Genomic DNA, 21,077 nt, shown 5'->3' on the forward strand with positions numbered 1-21,077 from the left:
TCTAAAGTATCAAGTGCGCTACTTCTGTTTCTTCTTGTTTGTCTTAGTTTCTCTTTCCTGCAGCTTCCTTAGAGAAGTGATTGCATAGTAGAATCCAAGACTAATGAGTAGTATTGTGCAAAAAAAGTATATATATCCGTAGAGACCAGTAAAGTAGCTAAGGAAACTTCCAGAAAGGATATTTGATGTTTTCTTATTAGTAGCTGTTATTATGCTTTCTAATATTTGAAGTTGAGTATTGGAAAAACGTTTGGGAGTGCTATTTGTTAGTGTAAATAGTCTTGTTTTGTCCTCATCAACAAGTTTGCCTAATATCCCAGCTTCAATATCGTTCTTTTGAGCATTGAAATAGCATGCTACAAGAGTTTCATGAAATAGTGCTCGAAGTGCATCGTTTACATTTAAACCCTTTTCTCCAGCCAAAGTATTAGCTAGTTTTTGATATGTATTGCGTTTCTCCACAAACTCCTTTTGACTCAAATCAAAGCAGATAAGCATTTTCTTTTGCTTCTCTTCCTTTGTAAAATATTTATCCAACAAATCTAACTGAACCTCTTCAGCTGGAGTAAAATCCATCTCTTGTCCCACTGCTAGATTTAAAGCGTGAGCAGCTACAAGTAATAAGAAATATTTAAATATCTTATACATCCCCAAGTGTATTACTTAAGTATATATTAAAAGCTAGTTCTTTTTAGAGAAGCTTTTGCTAGTAAAAACTTCTGTACTTAGGAAGAAAAACCAAATAATACGAAAAGGGGGGCAAAAGGGAGGAGGAAAGGGGGGAGGGGGAAAAAGGGGGTGAAGATAGAAGTACTAATAAATTCTCCACACCTGATAGCTTTACTATTGAAGAAAGTGAATTTTGTGAATCTTATATATAAATTAGAGATATTTTTATCAGGTAGATACATTGCAGTATTTAATTTGCAGGAAATTCTTCACTCAACTTTTGTAGTTCCTAAGTATTTGACTTGAAAAGATCAGGCATACACTATTGTGAAATATCATGAAAATGAAGTAATTTATGTGCTTATTATAGTGATATTTTCGAAATACTAGGATCAGATATTATTTTAATGAAGTTCATTTATATCTAGTGTCTTACTGAGAAATTAGTTTAAGGTAGATTTCTGTGCGCCAGTAATAATTGACTAGCATATATGGAATTTAGGGTATTATGTCACATTCTTAAGAATATATAGCCAATGAAATCATAAGTGCACATATGAAAGATATTCAGCTAATTCAGAAGGAATTTTGGGAAGCTTATGAATCTGATAAAGTAAAACTTACTTATTTTTTGGAAAATAGACAAACTAGAAATACTCGAGATGAGAACACGACTTTAAATAATTTATTTTACAATATTATTTCAAATGGTTTGAAAGGAATCAATACTTCTATTGAGGAATTAAATAATAAGCCAGAGTTTAGTGAAGATTACAATGGAGCATATATTTCAGATGTTCTTAGAGTATGCAGATTTTGTTTAGAGTATCTTATTTGGTATGTTGAAGATAACCAGACCCAAGAGTCTACTATCTCTTACTCTGAGAAATGGTCAGATATTTACCTTCTATTAGGTAATCTAAGTAGAGTTTTGCTACTACAAGGAGATTTTTGGGAATGTTTTAATACACTAGAAAAATTAGCAAAGTATAATAGAAATAAGGAAGCTGGTATAGACGAAATCTCCTTAAGAATAAAGTGGCTCCTGCTATATCTTAAACAATGGACTAGATCCGAGTATATAGATAATTATTTGCAACTTCCAGATTATTGTATAAACTCAAGAGTTTGTACTATATCATATATTGAAGAGCAGTTTAGAAAACGATATATCCTCGGGAAATTAAATAATTACTTAAGTTTTCAAGTTAGTAACTGCAACAAAATTTCATTTGATATACAATACAATGTATTACTAAACTATTTATACGATTCAGCTGCTGAAATTTTAAATAATAATATATTATTATTAAAAGACTTTGAGTGGCAAGAGAAAAGTGAATATATTAACTCTTATAATAAAATACAGACAATATGCACAATTAGGAGATTAGAAGAAAAGGAACAAGTTAGACGTATTATTTACAGATATAGTGACTCAGATGATACCTTATTTCTGAACCGACGTTATAAGATCAATATAGATATTGCAGAATTACATAAGAAGCTAAATTTATCTCTTTGTAAAAAGTGCTCAACATTAAGAAGAATTTTAAAGAATATATGTGAAATATTCAACGGCTTGCAAACTGTAGATAGAAATTCTCATGAGTGTTCTGAATATATCTCTGTTGGAAGTCTACTTTGTGATGGTACCTCAATTAGCAACGATGGAATTTGGGATAATAGAATATTGGAACATACTTACTCCAATATTAAAGAACAAGATAGAAGACGTACTAGGAGTAGTAGTGGTGTGAATGCAACTCACTTTAAGCAAAAGGATGAAGTCAATGAAAGTTATTCAGAACTATCAAGTGATAATTTAACTACTTTAGTTCCTATATTTGCTAATAAACAATACAGACAGTGGTTATATTTTATTCCTTATTATTGTAATTATTTTTTATCTCAAATAGCTGGTATACCGGGACCAAATGTAGCTAACAGTAACTATCAATCACTGGAGACTTTTGATAAATTAATAATGTTGAATTATAGTAATTTCCTCGATATACCTGCTTCTGGATTAAGTAAACTAACTACTATAAGTGAGAAAGTTATAGATTATGCAAATAAATATGGAATTGATCTTTCAGTAGCGGACTATTCAAAAAATCAAGATAACTATTTAGACATAAGCTATAGTAGTGAATTAGATCTCATCAACATAATTTTAAAATCAAATTTAGACGAAATTAATTTAGTATATCTTTTTAATAATTATATTCAACCAAGTATAATGGAAAAATTTTTGTATATTTTAAATGTATACCCAGTAACTAAATCTAACATTACAAATATTAAGCATGAGATAAGTGAAGTAGCCTATTTATTGATTGAATATACTAATATATACAATTATTTACTTAAGAGTATTGAAGAAGAGCTGGAATTCTTACATAAACTAGATGACCACTCACAGAAATTTACAGGTTTAAATGATGGCTCAGCCTACTACTACACTAATGGAGGATTAACTTTGAATTTTAATCACTATATTAAAGAATCATTAAGAGAGAAAAATAAATCAGAACCTAGATTGATAATTTCTCTCAATGATTTGTGGGTTAAATACCCTGAAATTACAAACTTATTATTATCTAAATCAACGATTGGATTCGATTATATTAGTGTCATTTATGGAATCTGTGAGAGTTCTCTAATGCTTATGCAAATTTCGAAAATCTTCAATCTAAATATAAAAGACGATAATAATTTTTCAGCAAATACAGCAAACATATTTAGCCAACAGTTTTGGAAATTGGAATTTGAAAATATTGCCGGTCATTTGATGATGATTACCCAGTTGACAAATACCAGTAGTCTCAAAGCTAAAGTACTTTGGTTACTATCGTTATATTATCTCTTTGAGTCCGAAATAGTAAATGTCTCATTTAAAAAGACATTTTCAATATCTGTAAATATTCCGACAATTCAAGAACTAACTCAAAAACAGGAAAACTTCTTATGTGCAGCATTGCATATTTCAAGAATAGTTCATAATTTAATAATAAAAAATGAACTTATGGAAAATGAAGAAGTAATTTACAATAGATTAGGTTGTAAGAAATATGTCAATGCATTCTCTATTAATAATTCAAATATAATTATTGGCGTTATTGAACGTGAGCTCAGCTTTAGAAGACCATCTAGTAATTTATTTGCCTCTCCTACTTCGTATTTGTGTTCTATTCTACACATACTTAACGAAACAGATTTAATAACTTTATATGATTGCAGCACTACTTCTAAAACACTCAGTTCTTTCGATAGAATCAACAGGCTACTAACTAAATTTAACAGTTACTTGCAAGAAGAGGAAATGTGCAATATACAAGGTGAAGAGTTAGTAATAGCTTTTGAGATTCTAATAAAGCTAACAAATAAATGTATATATGATCATATTATTGATAAAGAAAATTTTAATGGTGTCATCCCAGCTGTATTTATTGATTTTTTATGGGAAATCTTACTGTTATTTGAAACACTAAAAGATCGTGCATTTTCAAATGATATTTCAAATTATAAAACCATTTATAATGGAATCAAATCCTTGAAAGATATATTACACTATCTTATTATCACAGTTGTGACTGGTTTACATAGGTTGTTTATGCATCTTATACAGACTTACAAGGGTATGGTAAATCTTTTAAAAGTCATGATGCAAATTGTTATACACTTAGTAGATATTTATCAGGAAGTAACATCATACTCTTTACAACCACGATGTATAATGTATTTTATTCGATATTTATTCTATCTCGACTTTTCAATAAATTTTGAACAGTTAAATGAGCAAAATGGTTCACTGAAGTTATCAACCCCAAATTTAGAATCATCTAATTCAAATAAAACTGATCAAATTGTTAGAAAAGATGAGAATGAAGATCCAATTTCTATAAATAGCTCTGTAGATAAAAAATTGACTGCTTTATCTAGCACCTATAATTTAATATTAGATTTTATTATATTATATGGTATAATATATCGATTCTCACCATGTATTCCTACATGGATAAGTGAGATGAAATCTTGCAAAGAATTTTTTTATGCTAATATAAATAGTGGGGATATCCCAAGCGAACTATTTAAGGATTCATTATATTTGAACAACTGGAGTAACTTTTATGATGAATGCTCTGAGTATATAGATAAATACACAAGATTTTCCTTTACTCATTGGCCCTTACATGATGTTGTAATTGATCCAGAAATAGAAACAGAATATTTGGAAGTTTTAGGATTACTATTACAATGTATATATGGTATTCCTGTTTGTCCACTTCCATGTAAACCTTTTAACAAGATTATTATAAGAAATTATAATAACTTATTTAAAAATCATTACAGGGGTATTAATAATATGGAAAATGATGTTATTTTGAACTCTGAATTAGCAATACGACTACCTTGCCCAATTTTATTGTTATCTTGCAATGTATTTTCATCTTTATTAAGTTGCACTTCATTAACTGACAAACAATATTCATATGCAAGGAGATCATTCTATGATTCCATTATAGGTGCAATTCAATCATTAGTATTCCCTAAAGAGAATATTAAGAGGAGTGATAAGGAGGTAATAATGGATTTAAAGTCGATGAATGATAATATACCTTTAATATTAAGACATTTAAGTTTACCATTTATATATCCATCTTATATGGAATTACTTCACTATTATTTTGAATTATATTCAACTAGAAAATATGAGACTGAAAATAGCCATAAATACGCTCTTTCTATATCAAACTTAAAGCGATTACTTGATACATATATTTGCGATCCATTTGATACTTCATATATATCCGAGTATTTGGATGAAGGAAATACTAGTGAGGTATATTATAAAGCAGATTTTAAAAAAAAGGACATATTAGAGTTTACTCCAATTTCTATACTTCAATGGGATTACTTGGAAAAAAAAGTAGACTTGATTCCTATTAAACATTTTTCATACAGTTCCAAAGTTTTTTTTGCAAAAAAATTTGATGAATTATTTGCTTATAGTGAAGATAATTCCCAGGAATTATTCAAAAGTAGCTTATCTGAAGTAGTTAATTCTGTACTATCCAGAGTTGAGAAGTGTGTATATATTCCATTTAAATCGATAGCTTCTAGCTTTGAATCTGCTATTCCATTGATATACTCAAACAGAGATTCTACGTTATGGTACCCTGGTAGATTCGGCATTACTTCCCATACAGTAAATAGTGGCTCATCTTTGCCTTCAAATAAGGAGGTAGTACTTGAAGCACTCGATAATTTGAAATTGGTTAGCTACAGTTTAAGTGTTAGACCAGACATAAAAATAGGCAATTTGACTTCAGCTTCAAATTCCATAAAGATAATTTTATGCGAATTAGATGATATAAATGCTTCGTATTCACTACATTTAGCACTAGGCTTTTGTTATGATGGTCAATATTCATATTATTACCCTAATTCCTTTGAAAGATTATTTATACAAGCTACATCTTTGTTGAATATGGAATTGGAATGGTGGAATCTCCAAACAAAATTCAGTAAGCTTAACCCTACCAATAAGAGCTCAGAATTTATTTGCAACTTTGGTAACAAAGTGAAATATTTTCATTTTGATATTGATTCAAAGGTTGTTGAAAATTATGATTTTTGTTCAAAAAGGAAAAGTAAAGAAAATCCAGAATTTACAATGGAGCAGAACAATTTAGATCATTATTTAAGTATTACTGATAACATCTATTCCATTAGTTTTGATTTAATTTGCATGAATATGATAAAGTTAAAAGCATTATATCCTACATTATGTTTAAGAATACACTTAATACGCTGTTTAATAAGAAGAAGGTATTCTAGTTTAAATACCAAACTTACTTGGTACTCTCATTCACCATCTATTATACCAATGAATGATACAACATGTTTTGACAAACTTGAAACCTTTATTTATCATGTCCTATGGAAAGTTATGGAAATGCACAAACATTTCATTTTAATATATTTGCCAAATATTTCCCGAGTATCTAACTGGTTTGACTATAACAATGGAGTATCTCCGAAAATACAAAATTGCTTCTGGTTTATTCCTTATATTCATGCAAAGCTTAAATGGAAGCTTTTGAAGCTGAGTATTATCAGATACATTACAAATAATCAAAGGCAAAGTGATTTACAGCAATTTTTCAAAGTGCTTATTGACGGATTTAGAAGCCTGTATGTTTATATAACTGAAGCCTTATTGATTACCTTTTTCCAACTATCTGGAGATCCTAATGCTGGAGAATTCTCAAAGAAACTACTAGAAAACTGTATTTATTGTTCCCATTTTGAAATTAGCAAAGCAGTAAATGACATGTATGAGAAATATCGCTCAAAATTACTAGAACGCGTACTAAGTAATTTAAATTCTCAGAATTCTTCATCTTGCACTCCACAAGTTCATAATTTTTTGAGGATATTTTATCTCCTACAGTCTGTACAACATTTTGTGTACTTGACTAGGAAATGCAGTATATTTGAAAATGAATGTTTCTTGATACATTTAGAACAGTTGTCAGACTTTTATTCAATTTTGAAGAATGAAATTAGCTTAAAAGATGCAAAAAAGGATATATTTTCTGACTTCTCAAACGCGCTTTGCGATGATATCAGTGATATAACCCCTGCATTACCATCACATAAGAGAGCAAAGCCAACACCAAGTACATCTTCACTAAGCCATATTGGGTACTCATACCATTCATTATTGCACTTCATAATATCTGGTTATAGTAGTGAAGATTGTCATTCATACTTTCAAAAAGTATTTATGCATGGTCGGCGCATATTGAACATTTGGAAGATTGATAATGCAAAATTATGTTTAGACCACTACACTGGTTTATACTATAGAAGAAATCGCAAGTATTTGAGTAGTAAATTTAAATATTTAACAATACCCGTAATTTTATCAGAGATTTCAGTTGGAAATTTAATAAATAACATTAGAGAATATAAAAGCATAAGATATAACTCAGAGTACTTTCTACTTAATACAAATACTTCTCAAAATTATTCATTCGTTGCACTTCATAAGTTATTAAACCCAGAAGTTTTGGATATATTTTTATATGAAGTAAATAACAGAAATTTATATCAAGTGACTTCAAACAATATGTCCCTACTTTCAAATGAATATAATAAAGATCAGCACTTTTTGCAGCAAGTAGTCTACACACATTTGGAAAATATTAATTCATCACTTGATATTCTTTGTGATCTAATTATACATGAAGTAAAGCTTATTAAACAACTAGAAGTATCAGGAACTTACGAATATTCTTTTTCTAAAACTGACTATTTGCAAAACTTTATTAGTAACATACGCAAGGAGAATGAACATAATTTATCAAATTTAATTCTAAATAAAAGTATTTATATGTCTCAGTGGTCAGATAACACTGAAATTGGACAACTAAATTTATCATGTAGACTTGTATGTATATACTTTGATACAATTACCAAGATGTGTCAAGCCCTAATTGATCTAAATTTAGATCTTGATGGTCGTACAATTCTAAAAATATACGGTATTATGGAAGTATTTTACAAAAATAAAGTGGGAGACATTGAAAACAATATCACAAATACAAATTTGTCACTCGAAAATTCATCATATTTTGTTACTAGTTCTTCAGTGAATTCACTATCAAATTCAATGACAAGAATACTAGAGAAATTGTGTGGGAATATTGTTAGTTTAATAATACCTTCTTGTATAAATTCTACTTTACAAAAATATCAAAAATTACTAGAGAATTGTTTTTATGAAATGTTTTGCAGATCATTTGTTGGTAATAGAACAAGTACTAACCCAAATAAAGATGTGATTGGTCATGATATAATTTCAATAATTTATACTCTAAGAGAATACCTTGGAATTACAAATGCTAAGAAGAATACTAAAAGACAGAGACAGACTCAAGCAAAAGAATATACGACAAATAGTGTAGGAGAAGATATTATGAAGACTCAAAAAATTTCAGAAAATATTGTCTACTCACCAGTTTCTTTATTTAATGATGAAGAAATCATTTATTCTAAAAAGGGTTGTGTTATTAGGTAATATTAATGTATTATTTTTTCAAACTAATCTAGGACTTGAATATTTATAGAAAACTTCAAATATATTTGATAAATAGCTTAATGTTAGTAATAGAATTAGATGTATTTGGAATCTAGAAAGAATGGGGTTTAAAAGGTAACTTCTCAAACTTCTAGACTTTTTATAGCTTAGTAAATAATCTAATTGATCTATTTCTTCTTTTTATACGATCTTAAAGAAAATTGACAGTATTTCATCTTCAGCATACCCATGCAAGTGTGTGCTATCTTAAATCGCGCTTTTTCCAAACTTCATATATTTAGATCAGATTTCTTCAGTTTATTTTACACTATCTCGCATAATCTTATGTAAAATACTGTATAAAACTTTTTCTATCAAGATATTTTTGACTAAAAGGGTATACAAGAAATGGTTTTAGAATATCATTACTTAACTCAGAAGGAGGCCCAGGAATTAGATAACGAGCTAATGAGTGATACTATTGGGTACAAACTTGAACAGCTAATGGAAATTGCTGGATTAAGCTGTGCGATTTGTATCCGCCACTGCTATCTCCATCTATTTTGTCAGTATTCGGACGGTTATTCAAGCCAGTTTTCTTCTTCACAAACAACACCATCGCAAATTATGGTCATTTGTGGTCCAGGTAATAATGGTGGAGATGGACTAGTAATAGCACGTTACCTTAAGTTATTTGGTGGTAATCCAATAGTAGTATATCCAAGAAAAGGGAGCCACCCATTTTATGACGATTTGGTCACTTTACTGAAATCTTTATCAATCCCAATTATTCCTACAATAGATGAAATAGGTCCTACACCTGCATTAATTATCGATTCGGTTTTTGGATTCAGCTTTTCTGGAGATTATATAAGGCCACCATTTAATTCAATTATTGATTATATGAAGAAGTGCTCAAATATTTCAGCAATTCCAATTGTATCTATTGATATACCTTCCGGTTGGAATGTAGACAACAGATACAACGAAAACGATACACTTTTATACCCAGATATTATCATTTCGCTAACTGCTCCAAAAGTATGTACCTTGTCATTTAAAGGAAAACATTATATTGCAGGAAGATTCGTTCCACCATTCCTTGCAACAAAGTACAACATTGATTACATAAATAAAATATACCTTAATAACAACAATGAATTATTTACGTTACTATAAAGATCATATAAATTATAATGTTACAAAATCTTATTATAGGCCAAATATATTGTTTAACTAAGCATTCTATAATTAGCTATTAATAGTATAGGAACTTAAAATTTGCAACAACTCATCTTCTATCTTTACTATTGTAGTAACAGTACTGGGAATTCCAGTTAATCCCCAGTAATTTACTCGTGATACTAAATAATAACTCATTTAAAATGAGAATATTTAACCTCTTTAATTATTAATTGGAAATAATAGTTTAATTAATGATGTAGAAGGAAATATATTAACCAACTAAAGGTTTATGCATAGATTTATAAATCCTAAATACAATAATCAAGTCAAAATAAGCTATAATTAATCGAAAAGTAAATACATCAGCCTGATATTTTATAAAAAATTGTATCTTTTAGTTTACACTTAAATTCGCAAATTTAATAATAGAGAGCTATAATGTTCTGAAGAGTGTATTTTAAGAACTTATCTAACTATACTCCAAAAGATCTTTCTGAAGCCACATTTTTCTAAAAAGAAATTTTTTTTTACTTACTTCTGTACAATAGGTGTAATATAAAGTAGATTGATTGTAGTATCCAATATTTTTAATACTGAAGGCACATAACGAGTTTTCATTTATACCTTTATTTAGTGGAACAACAAATTCTTCAGCTCCTCCAGTCTGGTTAGTTCTATGTTCATCACCATCCCAAGTGACAATCCTCCCATATTCACTACTCTCTTGATTAAGTATTTTTTCTGGTTTCCATGCCCAAAACTGATTCATATTTTTCGATCTCATAACTAAGTTCCAGTCACACTCAACAGTTATAAGAGGTATTTGTTTCATATTTGCTTGCTTATTAACATCCTCTTCCTTAACTATAGCGTTATTGTCATGACTTTCTAAATTAATATTGGCTCTATCAAGACATCTCTTTGTGCCCCTATTATAAAGCATCCTATTACCTAAAATAAATAACCATTGTTGATTATAATTAAATGGATCACATATTTCAAGTGTAACATCATCGTATTCATCAGTAAACTTGTCTCCATACTTGGATATATCTGCAGGAACGACAGTTCTTGGTATTAGAGCTCTTAGTATGCTATTCACTGTCATATCGCGTGGCTCAATCATCGTAAGTTTAGTAGTTAAGCATAATTTGCTTTTGCTATGCTGAATATGATGATAATCGAGATACATTTCTCCTTGCCTTTCTAGTGATGGTTTGAATTTTTTAATATACCATTCAAATGATTTGCATTGCAAGTTCTGTCTAATAGCTAGTCTTTCATCTATGCCTGAGCCTATAAGTGAAGTCTCATAACTTAGCATGTGGAAGTTCTTAAAATATGTTTGATAATAAAAATAATCAAGCCATACATAGGCAGTTCTCTTGTGATTCATGTGTACATTTCTGATTAGAAGTGTTTTGTATTCCAAATTATTGTCTCTCTCATCAGTATTTGTTCTATTAAATATATGTCCAACTAAAGAGTCCCTAATAACATGGATCTCTCCACCACACATCCAAACACGGAAACTCTGTTCTATATTTTCACCTCCCCAGTACATCATTCCTGGGTCATATTTCCCACTTTCTTCCCACCAACGCTTTGTTATCATTAGAATTCCTCCAGAGGCTATTGGAACTTCATCTAGCCCATCGTCATACCAATGAAATGCAAAGCTCCACTCAATCATCATTTTAGCTCCTGCAGTACCTACATCACTCCAATTATGACCATACAGATTTTGTACAATCGGACATACGATTCTTTTATAATTTTGTCTTATGGATCTCACGAGACTTTGCGACCAGCCTGGCTTTGGACGACAGTGCCCATCTAAGAAAAATATGTTTGGACCAAATGATGTATCTGCACCTACAATTTTAGCTCTTATAAGACCTTCGTTTTTTTTAAATCTTATTACACGAACATATTTCTTGTATTCACTTGGTAGCTGTTCCTCTAAAATTTTAACTACTGGTATTCTGCTTGCATCATCAACAACAACTATTTCTCCAAGTAATTCAATAGGCATAGTCTCAATTGTATAACATATAGTCTTAACTATATATTCTTCTTCATTGTACACAGGTATTACAATACTAATTAGGTCATCTTTTCCAAAAAACTCACTATTATACTCGCTTAGAATATGGTCCCTCAAGCTATAATTACTGCCAATTCCCTGATTGTTCCAAGTTCCATCACCTATTATTACTCGTGATGTAACAGCTCCATTTATATTCTGTTCAATTGAACTAGCATCTACATATGTATCAAAATTGATCTCAGTGTAATGGATGACCTCCAACTGTGAATTTAGATCTCTAAGTGTTAAACTCACTCTAGAATCCCAGTAGGGGAGATTCTCAATAGTTCTTGGTTTCCAACTTCTACTTAGCCATTCTATAAGCTCTGAATTAACACCAGTAGGTGATAGACTCATTAAATATGGGACTTTATCATATTTAAGAGTTAAAAGTTTATTAAAGGTAGTACTATTCTTATATAACTGTTTGGGAATAATATCATGTACATTATTCCTTTTAACTTGTGAAAAAAAAAATGTATTGAGAGCAAGAAAAGTTGAAAGCTCACAGAGTAGTACAACTAGTAGCCCAACCCACTTATAAACCCCAATATTTTCACTAACAGAATCCCTTTTTTTTTTCTCTCTATTTCGGTATAATTTTTTTTTTGATGTTATTCCTAGGTAGTTTGTGAAATAGTCAAATATTGCAACTTCTGCAGCTAAACATACCCCAACTAGCGGTTTACTTATACTTAAAGATGCCAAAATTATACCTAATGAGCAAGCTAAAAAGCGACAAATGAGCCTTGAGTACGCTAGAAAAAAACTATATGAATTTTTAATAGGTATATTCATTATTGATATTTATTTATATTTGGCTTTTACACTTTACTGTATCTACTAGACAGAAACGCAGAGATCACACATTTTTGGTTGTTTAAAGTTCTGAAAATGATATAGAATTTATTTAGTGTGCCATTTATCTATATTAAATTGATCAATCTATATTAGGTGATTTACTTTGCAAAAATACCTTTTGGATCTAAGGACCTCATTAATATGAAAAATTAAAGTACCGCCAGCTCCTCCATGGGGGATTGGGAGTTTTGCGATCCACATATAGTGGTTCATATTGCTAGAGTAGCTTTAAGTGAAATATAATATTAAAATCAAATAAGAAGATATTCCAAATTTGCAATTACCTTGCAATATCTTAGATCCTTCAAAAAAAAAAAAAACTTAAGTTAGCCTGAGCACATCAAACACTCCTCACCTTGAAGATTCGCTGGTCTTAAAGGGCATGCCATAACAGACCTTCCATCGCCTTGAGAGCTATTCTGCAATGCAGGTCTCTTTGCATCCTGTTCCTTATTCTTATCTGCTGTCGACTTCAGTAGTTGTTGATCTATAGTGAATTGTATAGGATTCGCAGCGCTTTGTGTTCTTAAGTAGTAAGAACCAGTTTTTAAACCCTTCTTCCATCCATAGAAGTGCATAGAAGATAGCTTTGCATAGTTGGCATTTGCAATATAAATATTTAGAGACTGAGATTGACAAATGTATGGTCCTCTATCTGCTGCCATATCAATAACTGCTTTTTGTCTAATTTCCCAGACGGTTTTGTACAGGTCGCGAATATCTCGCGGAATAGACTCAATATTTTGAACACTTCCATTGTTAGCAATGATATTCTGTTTCAGCCTCTCATCCCATAGTCCCAATTCAAGTAAGTCATTCAACAAATGAGGATTCACAACAAAGAACTCCCCAGATAATACACGCCTATGATATATATTTGAGGTAAATGGTTCAAAGCTTTCATTATTCCCTAGTAGCTGAGATGTAGATGCAGTAGGCATTGGAGCTACCAATAACGAGTTTCTAAGGCCATACTTAGCTATTTTCTCCTTCAGTAAATCCCAGTTCCAAAGTCCTGAGGAGGGTTGCACATTCCAGAGATCAAATTGTAGCAGACCTCTACTAGCCGGTGAGCCTTGAAATGTTTCATAGGGACCATACTTCTCTGCTAGCTCACAACTTGCATCAAGAGCAGCATAGTATATTGTCTCAAATATCTCAATATTTAGCTTCCTGGCATCTTTAGATTCATATGGATATCTCAATATCATAAAACAATCTGCAAGACCTTGTACTCCTAAACCAAGTGGCCTATGTCTCAGATTAGATCTCCTGCATTCTGGAATAGGATAATATCCACGGTCAATAACTTTATTTAGATTTCTTATTGCCACTTTTACTACTTCATATAGCTTTTTAAAATCGAACTTCTTGTTTTCCCTATCAACAAAACGAGGGAGCCCTATAGATGCCAAGTTACAAACTGCGACTTCATCTGAACTAGTATACTCCATAATTTCTGTACATAGATTGCTAGATTTTATCGTACCTAGATTTTGTTGATTGCTTTTACGATTAGCTGCATCCTTATAGCAAATAAATGGAGTACCTGTCTCAATTTGTGACTGTAGTAATGCAAACCACAAACTTTGTGCTTTAATTGTTTTCCTACCGCGACCTTCTTTTTCATAGTGTTCATATAATTCCTTAAATTGGTCACCCCAGACATCTTGCATCCCAGGGCATTCATCAGGACACATTAATGTCCAGTTTGCATCCTTCTCTACTCTCTCCATAAACAGATCAGGTATCCATAGTGCTGGAAATATATCACGGCATCTCATCTCCTCTTTACCATGGTTCTTCCTTATCTCTATAAATTCCAAAATATCCGCATGCCAAGGTTCCAAATAGACAGCAAGTGCACCCTTCCTCTTTCCTCCACCTTGGTCAACATAACGTGCTGTGTCATTATACACACGCAGCATTGGAATTAAACCATTAGACCTACCATTAGTACCACGGATGTATGATCCTGCAGCTCGTATATTAGAAATGGCCACCCCTAATCCACCAGCAGTCTTGCTTATATTTGCACATTTCTTTAGTGTATCAAAAATGCCATCAATTGAGTCATCTGACATTTTGAGAATAAAACAAGAGGACATCTGTGGGCGAAGAGTACCAGCATTGAATAATGTCGGAGTGGCATGAGTAAAATACTTCTGAGAGAGCAGTTCATAAGTTTCAATTGCTGCATCTATATTACCATAATGGATACCACAGGAAACTCTCATTAATAGGTGTTGTGGCCTTTCCACAATCTTATCATCGACTCGCAGTAAATAAGATCTTTCTAGAGTCTTAAAAGCAAAATAGTCATATTCAAAATCACGGCTAAAATCAATAACTGAGTTTAATCTATCCTTATTCTCAATAATAAATTCATACACAGTTTGAGACAGTAATGGAGCTGGATTCCCATGTACATCTTTAAATGATATCAATTGATTTGCAACTTCAAAAATATCCGAATGAGTATTCTTATGAAGATTAGATATAGATATACGAGCTGCTAACTTTGAAAAATCTGGATGACTAGCTGCCATATATGCACATGTTTGAGAAGCTAGTTCGTCTAATTCAGAGGTCTTAATACCGCTATACATCCCATTTATGACGGCCTGGGCTACTCTTGCAGGATCTACCAATGGGTGTAGTCCATATGATAACTTCGAAATCCTACTCAGTATTTGATCAAACGAGACTGGCTCTTCTTTACCCCTACGATTTATAACATACATTCGCTCAGCCATAATACAGAATTTGTAATGAGTTGACACCTATTAATTCTTCTCCTTACACTGATCTATAAAAATATCGTATGGGTAATATAGATGGGAAAACTATTATATATAAACCCAACAATTTAGTAAGAAATTTGCAGTGGGGAGTAAATACAAATTATTATAGGTTGAAAGGAAGAGGGGGGGAAGGACCATCTTATGAATGGGGTGGGGTTAAAATAGACCGCTAATATTGAGTAGCATATTTAAGTATTTGAGATTTTCTTACCTTAATAGCTCCAATGATGGTATAAAACAATATAAAATGCATATATGTTGTATTATTTTGCAGAAATATATAAGGAATGCTATATATATAGTATTGTAACCATATACTTACATATAAATACCGATACTGACACTACTACAATATTCACTTTTAGCAAATTTCCTGTAGCTCACAACTTTTTATACAAAATTATCAAATAAATACTTAATTAAGTCATTTAGAACAATTAGAGTTGCTAATTAAGTGAAATCTCTTAAGATTTAAGATATTTCTTGTAAGTTCTCATTTGTAATTAATTATCCTCATAAGGTTTTAAACTCCAATCTTACAAGAAATAGGTATGTAAAATATTGATGAAGATGTATAGCACATCTTATTTATAAAAGTATGATATACTATAAGATAAAGTCCAGAATAAGAAAAATGTCTGCATATACCAGTAATATGAAGTCAAAATATTGAATTTAGAACTATCAAAGTATGTAACAAGGATTTACTTACCATAAAGGAATCTCCAAAATTCAAAAGTATCCACTTTGTAGAGAAATATAAATGCAAATTATTATATCCCATGTATATAATAACAACCAATGCTGTAAATACTATCGAAAAAATATAGCATATGAAGCCTAGAAATTGTTAAATTAAATATTGAGTTATAAGGAAATAATTTAAGGTCTCGAAAAAAAATAAACTTACCTAAGACTCCATCACATCCAATAATCCCTGCAATAATACCCCAAGATATTGCACCTAATATACGGCAAAAATTCATCATCCTCTTATTGTGATCAATATTTGATTCTATTAGTGAGAGGTTTTGTAAGTAATTCCACATGATAACACTGTTATAATAGTGATCTCAAAAACTTATCGATATTTATTAACTCCCTTATTTTGGAAAAAAAGCGCTAGAGTACAAATTATGCATTAGTAATATCAACTTAGGGATACCTTAGCGGTGGGAGTTTAGCAAAAGTTACTGTTATAGAGTACCGGGCTACGAACAACAATATATATTGCAAATAGCAAATTAAGTATTAATTGTTATAAAGCTTGGAAAGATTGTATCTAACTTACTCCTCTCATTAAGTAAAGTTGTTCAACTTTATTTAGTTCTCTTTAATTAGCAGTCTTTATTTAAACTAGATCTGTGCCGAATCTTTTGAACATGCTCATATTTGAAGATTCTTATGAAATTATTTGCCCAAACAATGAAAACCTGAATTTCTCCACTGAAGATAATGAGCTTGAAGAGTCAGCTACATATACACCTTTTGGTGTGGTGAGGCCAGCATATGAAAACAATTACATCACCCCTTGCAAGAATCTGAAGATATCTTGGGATAACTTCTTTTTTAGTTTTTTAGAGAATATGAAATCTCATATGAAATCTGGGCTATTAGATATACTATACAATATAGAGTCTAAAGCTCATGATTCATGTTTGTTCTCTGGACTACAAACTATTGCAGTGCTAGCTGGAACCAGTGTGTCTGATCACACTCTCACTTTCAGTATAATTGAAGATTTTCTGAACAGCTCAGAAAAGACTATTTCAATTATGATAGACCAAGATAAAACTTGTTTAGAAAATTTTACGATATCTTCTATATTGGATTCTATATGGGCTCAAATTAAGTACAAATATTGGGATACGCTTACGGAATCCTTGAATTGGAACGAAACAAATATATATGGAACTGAAAATACACTTATAAATGATTTCCAAAATGACAGATTCGATATGAATTGCAAAAAAAGAGTAAAAGCAGACAGTATTGTAGAAACTGTGAAGAACTCAAGTAGGAAGTGCTCTAAAAAAAAACTTTGTGCTTTATATCTAGAAGATAAAAAACTTTGCAGTGACCACACAGATTATTGGGATACAGAGTCACTAAATGAACATTGTTCATGGCTATCCTCTCGACAAGGACTTTTTTCTAAGATCAGAGACCGAAAATTAACCTTGACAGCCTCCACAAGCTACGGATTTAAAATTATTGGAAATTTATATGGCAATCGGCGAAAGAAAAATTTAAAGATATTACCAATAACTATTTTATTACCAAGAGGTGAATGTTTAGCACCTGGTTTATTAGGACAACTACTGGAACTTTTATCATATGTACGTGAATCTTATAAGATACCATTTGTTGCAACGATTGGAGTTACATCAAGTATTACATTTATACAGCACGTTATTGGTGCAAATATAATGCCTAAACTACAATTAGTCGCTATTCAATTGTTGAACTCTAAAAAGCTCTTTTATAATTCAATACTTAGACCCCTTGTTTTTGGTCTGCAAGGAATTCTTCCAGAAATTGAAGATGCAACTCATGAAAATAGGGCTCTGTATTTTGATGATTCAGGTTATATATCTACGAAAACCAACTCTACTGAGGTATCCCCTATAAAAGGAAGTTCCTTTATAGAAATGTCTAATAAAAATTTTGCATATCCAATACTATGCTCATCTAGTTTATTATATTTGAAGGATTCATTTTTTCAAAACCACTATAGTTTAATAAATGCATTGAAAATGGTGTATCTGGTATTTCAAAGATTCTTTTCAACAAGTCAATATAGATTTCTATTTAATATTTTAGAGGAAAGATTTGGTGAAGAGTCATTCCAACTATTCCTTAAGGAAAAGCTGAATTTTCTAGCTAAAGTGCAGCAAAAATGCTCTGAAAAAAAGAGAGGACAAAGATTAAGCACCAAAGTACATGACAAACATGAACTAAAGACAGAAATGCTAAGACAATATAGATTAGGTAAAATTGCATTTCTCAAACTGAAAATAGGACTTAGAATACTAGACATACTTTATCAGAATTTTATGAATATACTAGATACTAATGATAGATTCAATTATATTCTTAACTGGTTAAGCCTTTTGGAATCAGCCGAAATTGTCAAGATAAAGGCAAAAATTAATGAATTCTCTATTGAGATACAGCGAAATATCAACACTAGCACAACTTTGTGCTCAGAAACTGCTACCCTCAGCCATATAAAGCAGTTAACTGAAACTTTCAATTTTTTCTTTGAGTTAACTTTTCAAAAGGAAACCAAAATACAACTCCTTGAGCAGAAATTTAGAAATATTGAAAATATACTGTTAGAACTATTTTTACCCGAGAAAATTTATTTATTTGATAATCCCCTAATAGAAACTATATCTACTGTAAATTTTACGGCTCCTCCAATTGATATTCAACTGGAAAACTTGATGTCGCCTATATATGTAAAACCTTTATTACAGAAGTTAACAAATTGCAGTGATGATAGGCAAGCTAATTCTAATTTGGATGATAATGCAATAATTTACAGATTGTATGAAGTAACTCCTGGTTACAAGATCAACTTGTTTTATTGGTTTATAGCTTTCTGTGAACAAGTCATGTCAAAGAACAGTTATTCAAAATTAGATGTTAAAATATCAGATAAACCCAAAACCAATATAAAAAGTACAAATTTAGAGATAAAAGATAAAATATGGAGTATATCTGCTATTACCGAGACTGAGGAAATACCAATACAATATCAACTTTTATTGCACCGTTTTATAATAGCTATTGGAACTATTTGCTTTCTTGGATTAATACTAATTCCAAACAGATCAAATGTAAACAACAAAAGTGAATTTATAAATTCTAGTGATTTAGATACTTTAGATACACTAGATTCACTAGAAAATAAGAAGCTTAATAATAAGTTAACAAACATTATTAAAAAACTTTTCGGGGCAATCTATGCACACAAACTTCAATGGGGTCGTGTGTGGTTTGTTAGAGAATATGAGGAATATAAGGATGATATATCAGGTCACAAAGAGTTACAGGATTTAGAAAGCCAGGAAGATGAAGATAGTTACTTCCAAGAAAAGATTATTGTAGACATACCACATAAAGACACGTATAACGAAAGAACAAAAAAGCTCATATGTTTAGATAATGAACATAAAATTTCGCGAGTTATGCTAAGGAGGAGAGCAGCAGAACTTAATCAAGGAAAAATTAAGAAACTCGAATTAAAAAGGAGAGAGAGACACAAGCTTGCTATTAACAGCACTAAATTAACCAGAAGAAGAGGCCAATATTGAAAGTTAACGGATTTGCTAAATATTGCTTTTTTAGGGATAATATCCATCTCAATTACTCAACTAGGCTCACTATTCCGAGAGTTTTTTTTATATTTTATGAAATATTGATAGCTAACACGAAACTATAATGCTTTATTGCAGTAAATAATTTGAAATATCAGATATCAGTACTACTTGTATTAAACATATTATATGGAGTTATTGTTATTTAAGTCAGCTACTAATGTTTAACTTAAAGAGCTTGGACTCTTTACTTGTAGTATAGATACTACAAAGATCAAAAAGAAAAAAGATATTTGGTTAAATAAAGTTTAATATTGAATTTATGAGCAAAATAATGATCCTGGACTTAATTTATTCATATTAAAATGACAAATAACTAGATTTTGAATTTCTCTAACAGTAATTTTTCTAAATTCACATTTAAATCTTAATCAAGTTTTAATTAATTTGATGAACTAATTCTGGCTATAAATTATAGAAAGTGTAATTGGAAGTCAAATTTCAAAATACTTTTTAATATAAATATTTCCACAGTACACTACAAAAATGAACTGTATATCCGAAAGATAAAGTGTATATAGTAGTTTAAGTTTAGAATTCAGTTTTACTGGTCATATAATATTAGATATTTATTTTCATTGCTTCCGATAGCTTCCTATAAAAAAGAAACCTTATTGCTTAAAGATACAGTAATCCACTGTAGAGCTGGCTTTTTACTGTAATTAAATATTAAAATGAAAGTCCTTATTTTAATAATCTTTTCAGCTAAGTTATAAATTAAGTAGGATGTAATAATATAGTATTAAAAGTTCAATTTTCACTCTAAAAAAAATGTTTAGTATTGTGTCATTCAAAGCTTTATCAACTATTTCTGAACATTTCTTTTAAGCTGAAGTCATTATTTGAGAACATTCTAAAGTTAGATCAACTTTAGAAAGTCAAACAAAATATAAAGTGATAGTTACGATAAAATGTTAGTAATTTATTGCACAAATGTCCATGATTCCTTAATATTTCATCTTGCTGGATATAAAGTAAATTAGTAGTTAAAT

The 21,077-nt window shown here is 30.5% G+C and overlaps 6 protein-coding genes across 6 annotated transcripts, besides 5 other annotated features; 3 read left to right on the forward strand and 3 right to left on the reverse strand.

The window, feature by feature from the left end:
* Nucleotides 1–18: 18 nt before the first annotated feature.
* CMU_007900 (uncharacterized protein) lies at nucleotides 19–648 on the reverse strand (the record flags this gene model as incomplete). The annotated part of the gene is made up of 1 exon (XM_002140612.1): nucleotides 19–648. One exon carries the CDS (start codon nucleotides 646–648, stop codon nucleotides 19–21), a length of 630 nt encoding a protein of 209 aa, XP_002140648.1.
* A 577-nt stretch (nucleotides 649–1,225) lies between these two features.
* Nucleotides 1,226–8,761, forward strand: CMU_007910 (uncharacterized protein; the record flags this gene model as incomplete). Its single annotated transcript, XM_002140613.1, has 1 exon — nucleotides 1,226–8,761. The coding sequence occupies one exon, from the start codon at nucleotides 1,226–1,228 to the stop codon at nucleotides 8,759–8,761; it is 7,536 nt and encodes a 2,511-aa protein (XP_002140649.1).
* Nucleotides 1,345–1,373: a sequence feature (AT_rich).
* Nucleotides 1,953–1,984: a sequence feature (AT_rich).
* Nucleotides 2,865–2,899: a sequence feature (AT_rich).
* Nucleotides 4,619–4,651: a sequence feature (AT_rich).
* Nucleotides 4,982–5,017: a sequence feature (AT_rich).
* A 408-nt stretch (nucleotides 8,762–9,169) lies between the features above and the next one.
* On the forward strand, nucleotides 9,170–9,940 carry CMU_007920 (apolipoprotein A-I-binding protein precursor, putative; the record flags this gene model as incomplete). The annotated part of the gene is made up of 1 exon (XM_002140614.1): nucleotides 9,170–9,940. One exon carries the CDS (start codon nucleotides 9,170–9,172, stop codon nucleotides 9,938–9,940), a length of 771 nt encoding a protein of 256 aa, XP_002140650.1.
* A 475-nt stretch (nucleotides 9,941–10,415) lies between these two features.
* CMU_007930 (glycosyl transferase) lies at nucleotides 10,416–12,833 on the reverse strand (the record flags this gene model as incomplete). The annotated part of the gene is made up of 1 exon (XM_002140615.1): nucleotides 10,416–12,833. One exon carries the CDS (start codon nucleotides 12,831–12,833, stop codon nucleotides 10,416–10,418), a length of 2,418 nt encoding a protein of 805 aa, XP_002140651.1.
* A 389-nt stretch (nucleotides 12,834–13,222) lies between these two features.
* CMU_007940 (ribonucleoside-diphosphate reductase, large subunit, putative) lies at nucleotides 13,223–15,652 on the reverse strand (the record flags this gene model as incomplete). The annotated part of the gene is made up of 1 exon (XM_002140616.1): nucleotides 13,223–15,652. The coding sequence occupies one exon, from the start codon at nucleotides 15,650–15,652 to the stop codon at nucleotides 13,223–13,225; it is 2,430 nt and encodes an 809-aa protein (XP_002140652.1).
* Nucleotides 15,653–17,082: 1,430 nt separating this feature from the next.
* On the forward strand, nucleotides 17,083–20,022 carry CMU_007950 (uncharacterized protein; the record flags this gene model as incomplete). Its single annotated transcript, XM_002140617.1, has 1 exon — nucleotides 17,083–20,022. One exon carries the CDS (start codon nucleotides 17,083–17,085, stop codon nucleotides 20,020–20,022), a length of 2,940 nt encoding a protein of 979 aa, XP_002140653.1.
* Nucleotides 20,023–21,077: the final 1,055 nt, after the last annotated feature.

This window comes from Cryptosporidium muris, genomic scaffold, assembly GCF_000006515.1.
Source record: "Cryptosporidium muris RN66 scf_1106632373431 genomic scaffold, whole genome shotgun sequence".
In the NCBI taxonomy this organism is placed as follows: Eukaryota; Apicomplexa; class Conoidasida; order Eucoccidiorida; family Cryptosporidiidae; genus Cryptosporidium; species Cryptosporidium muris.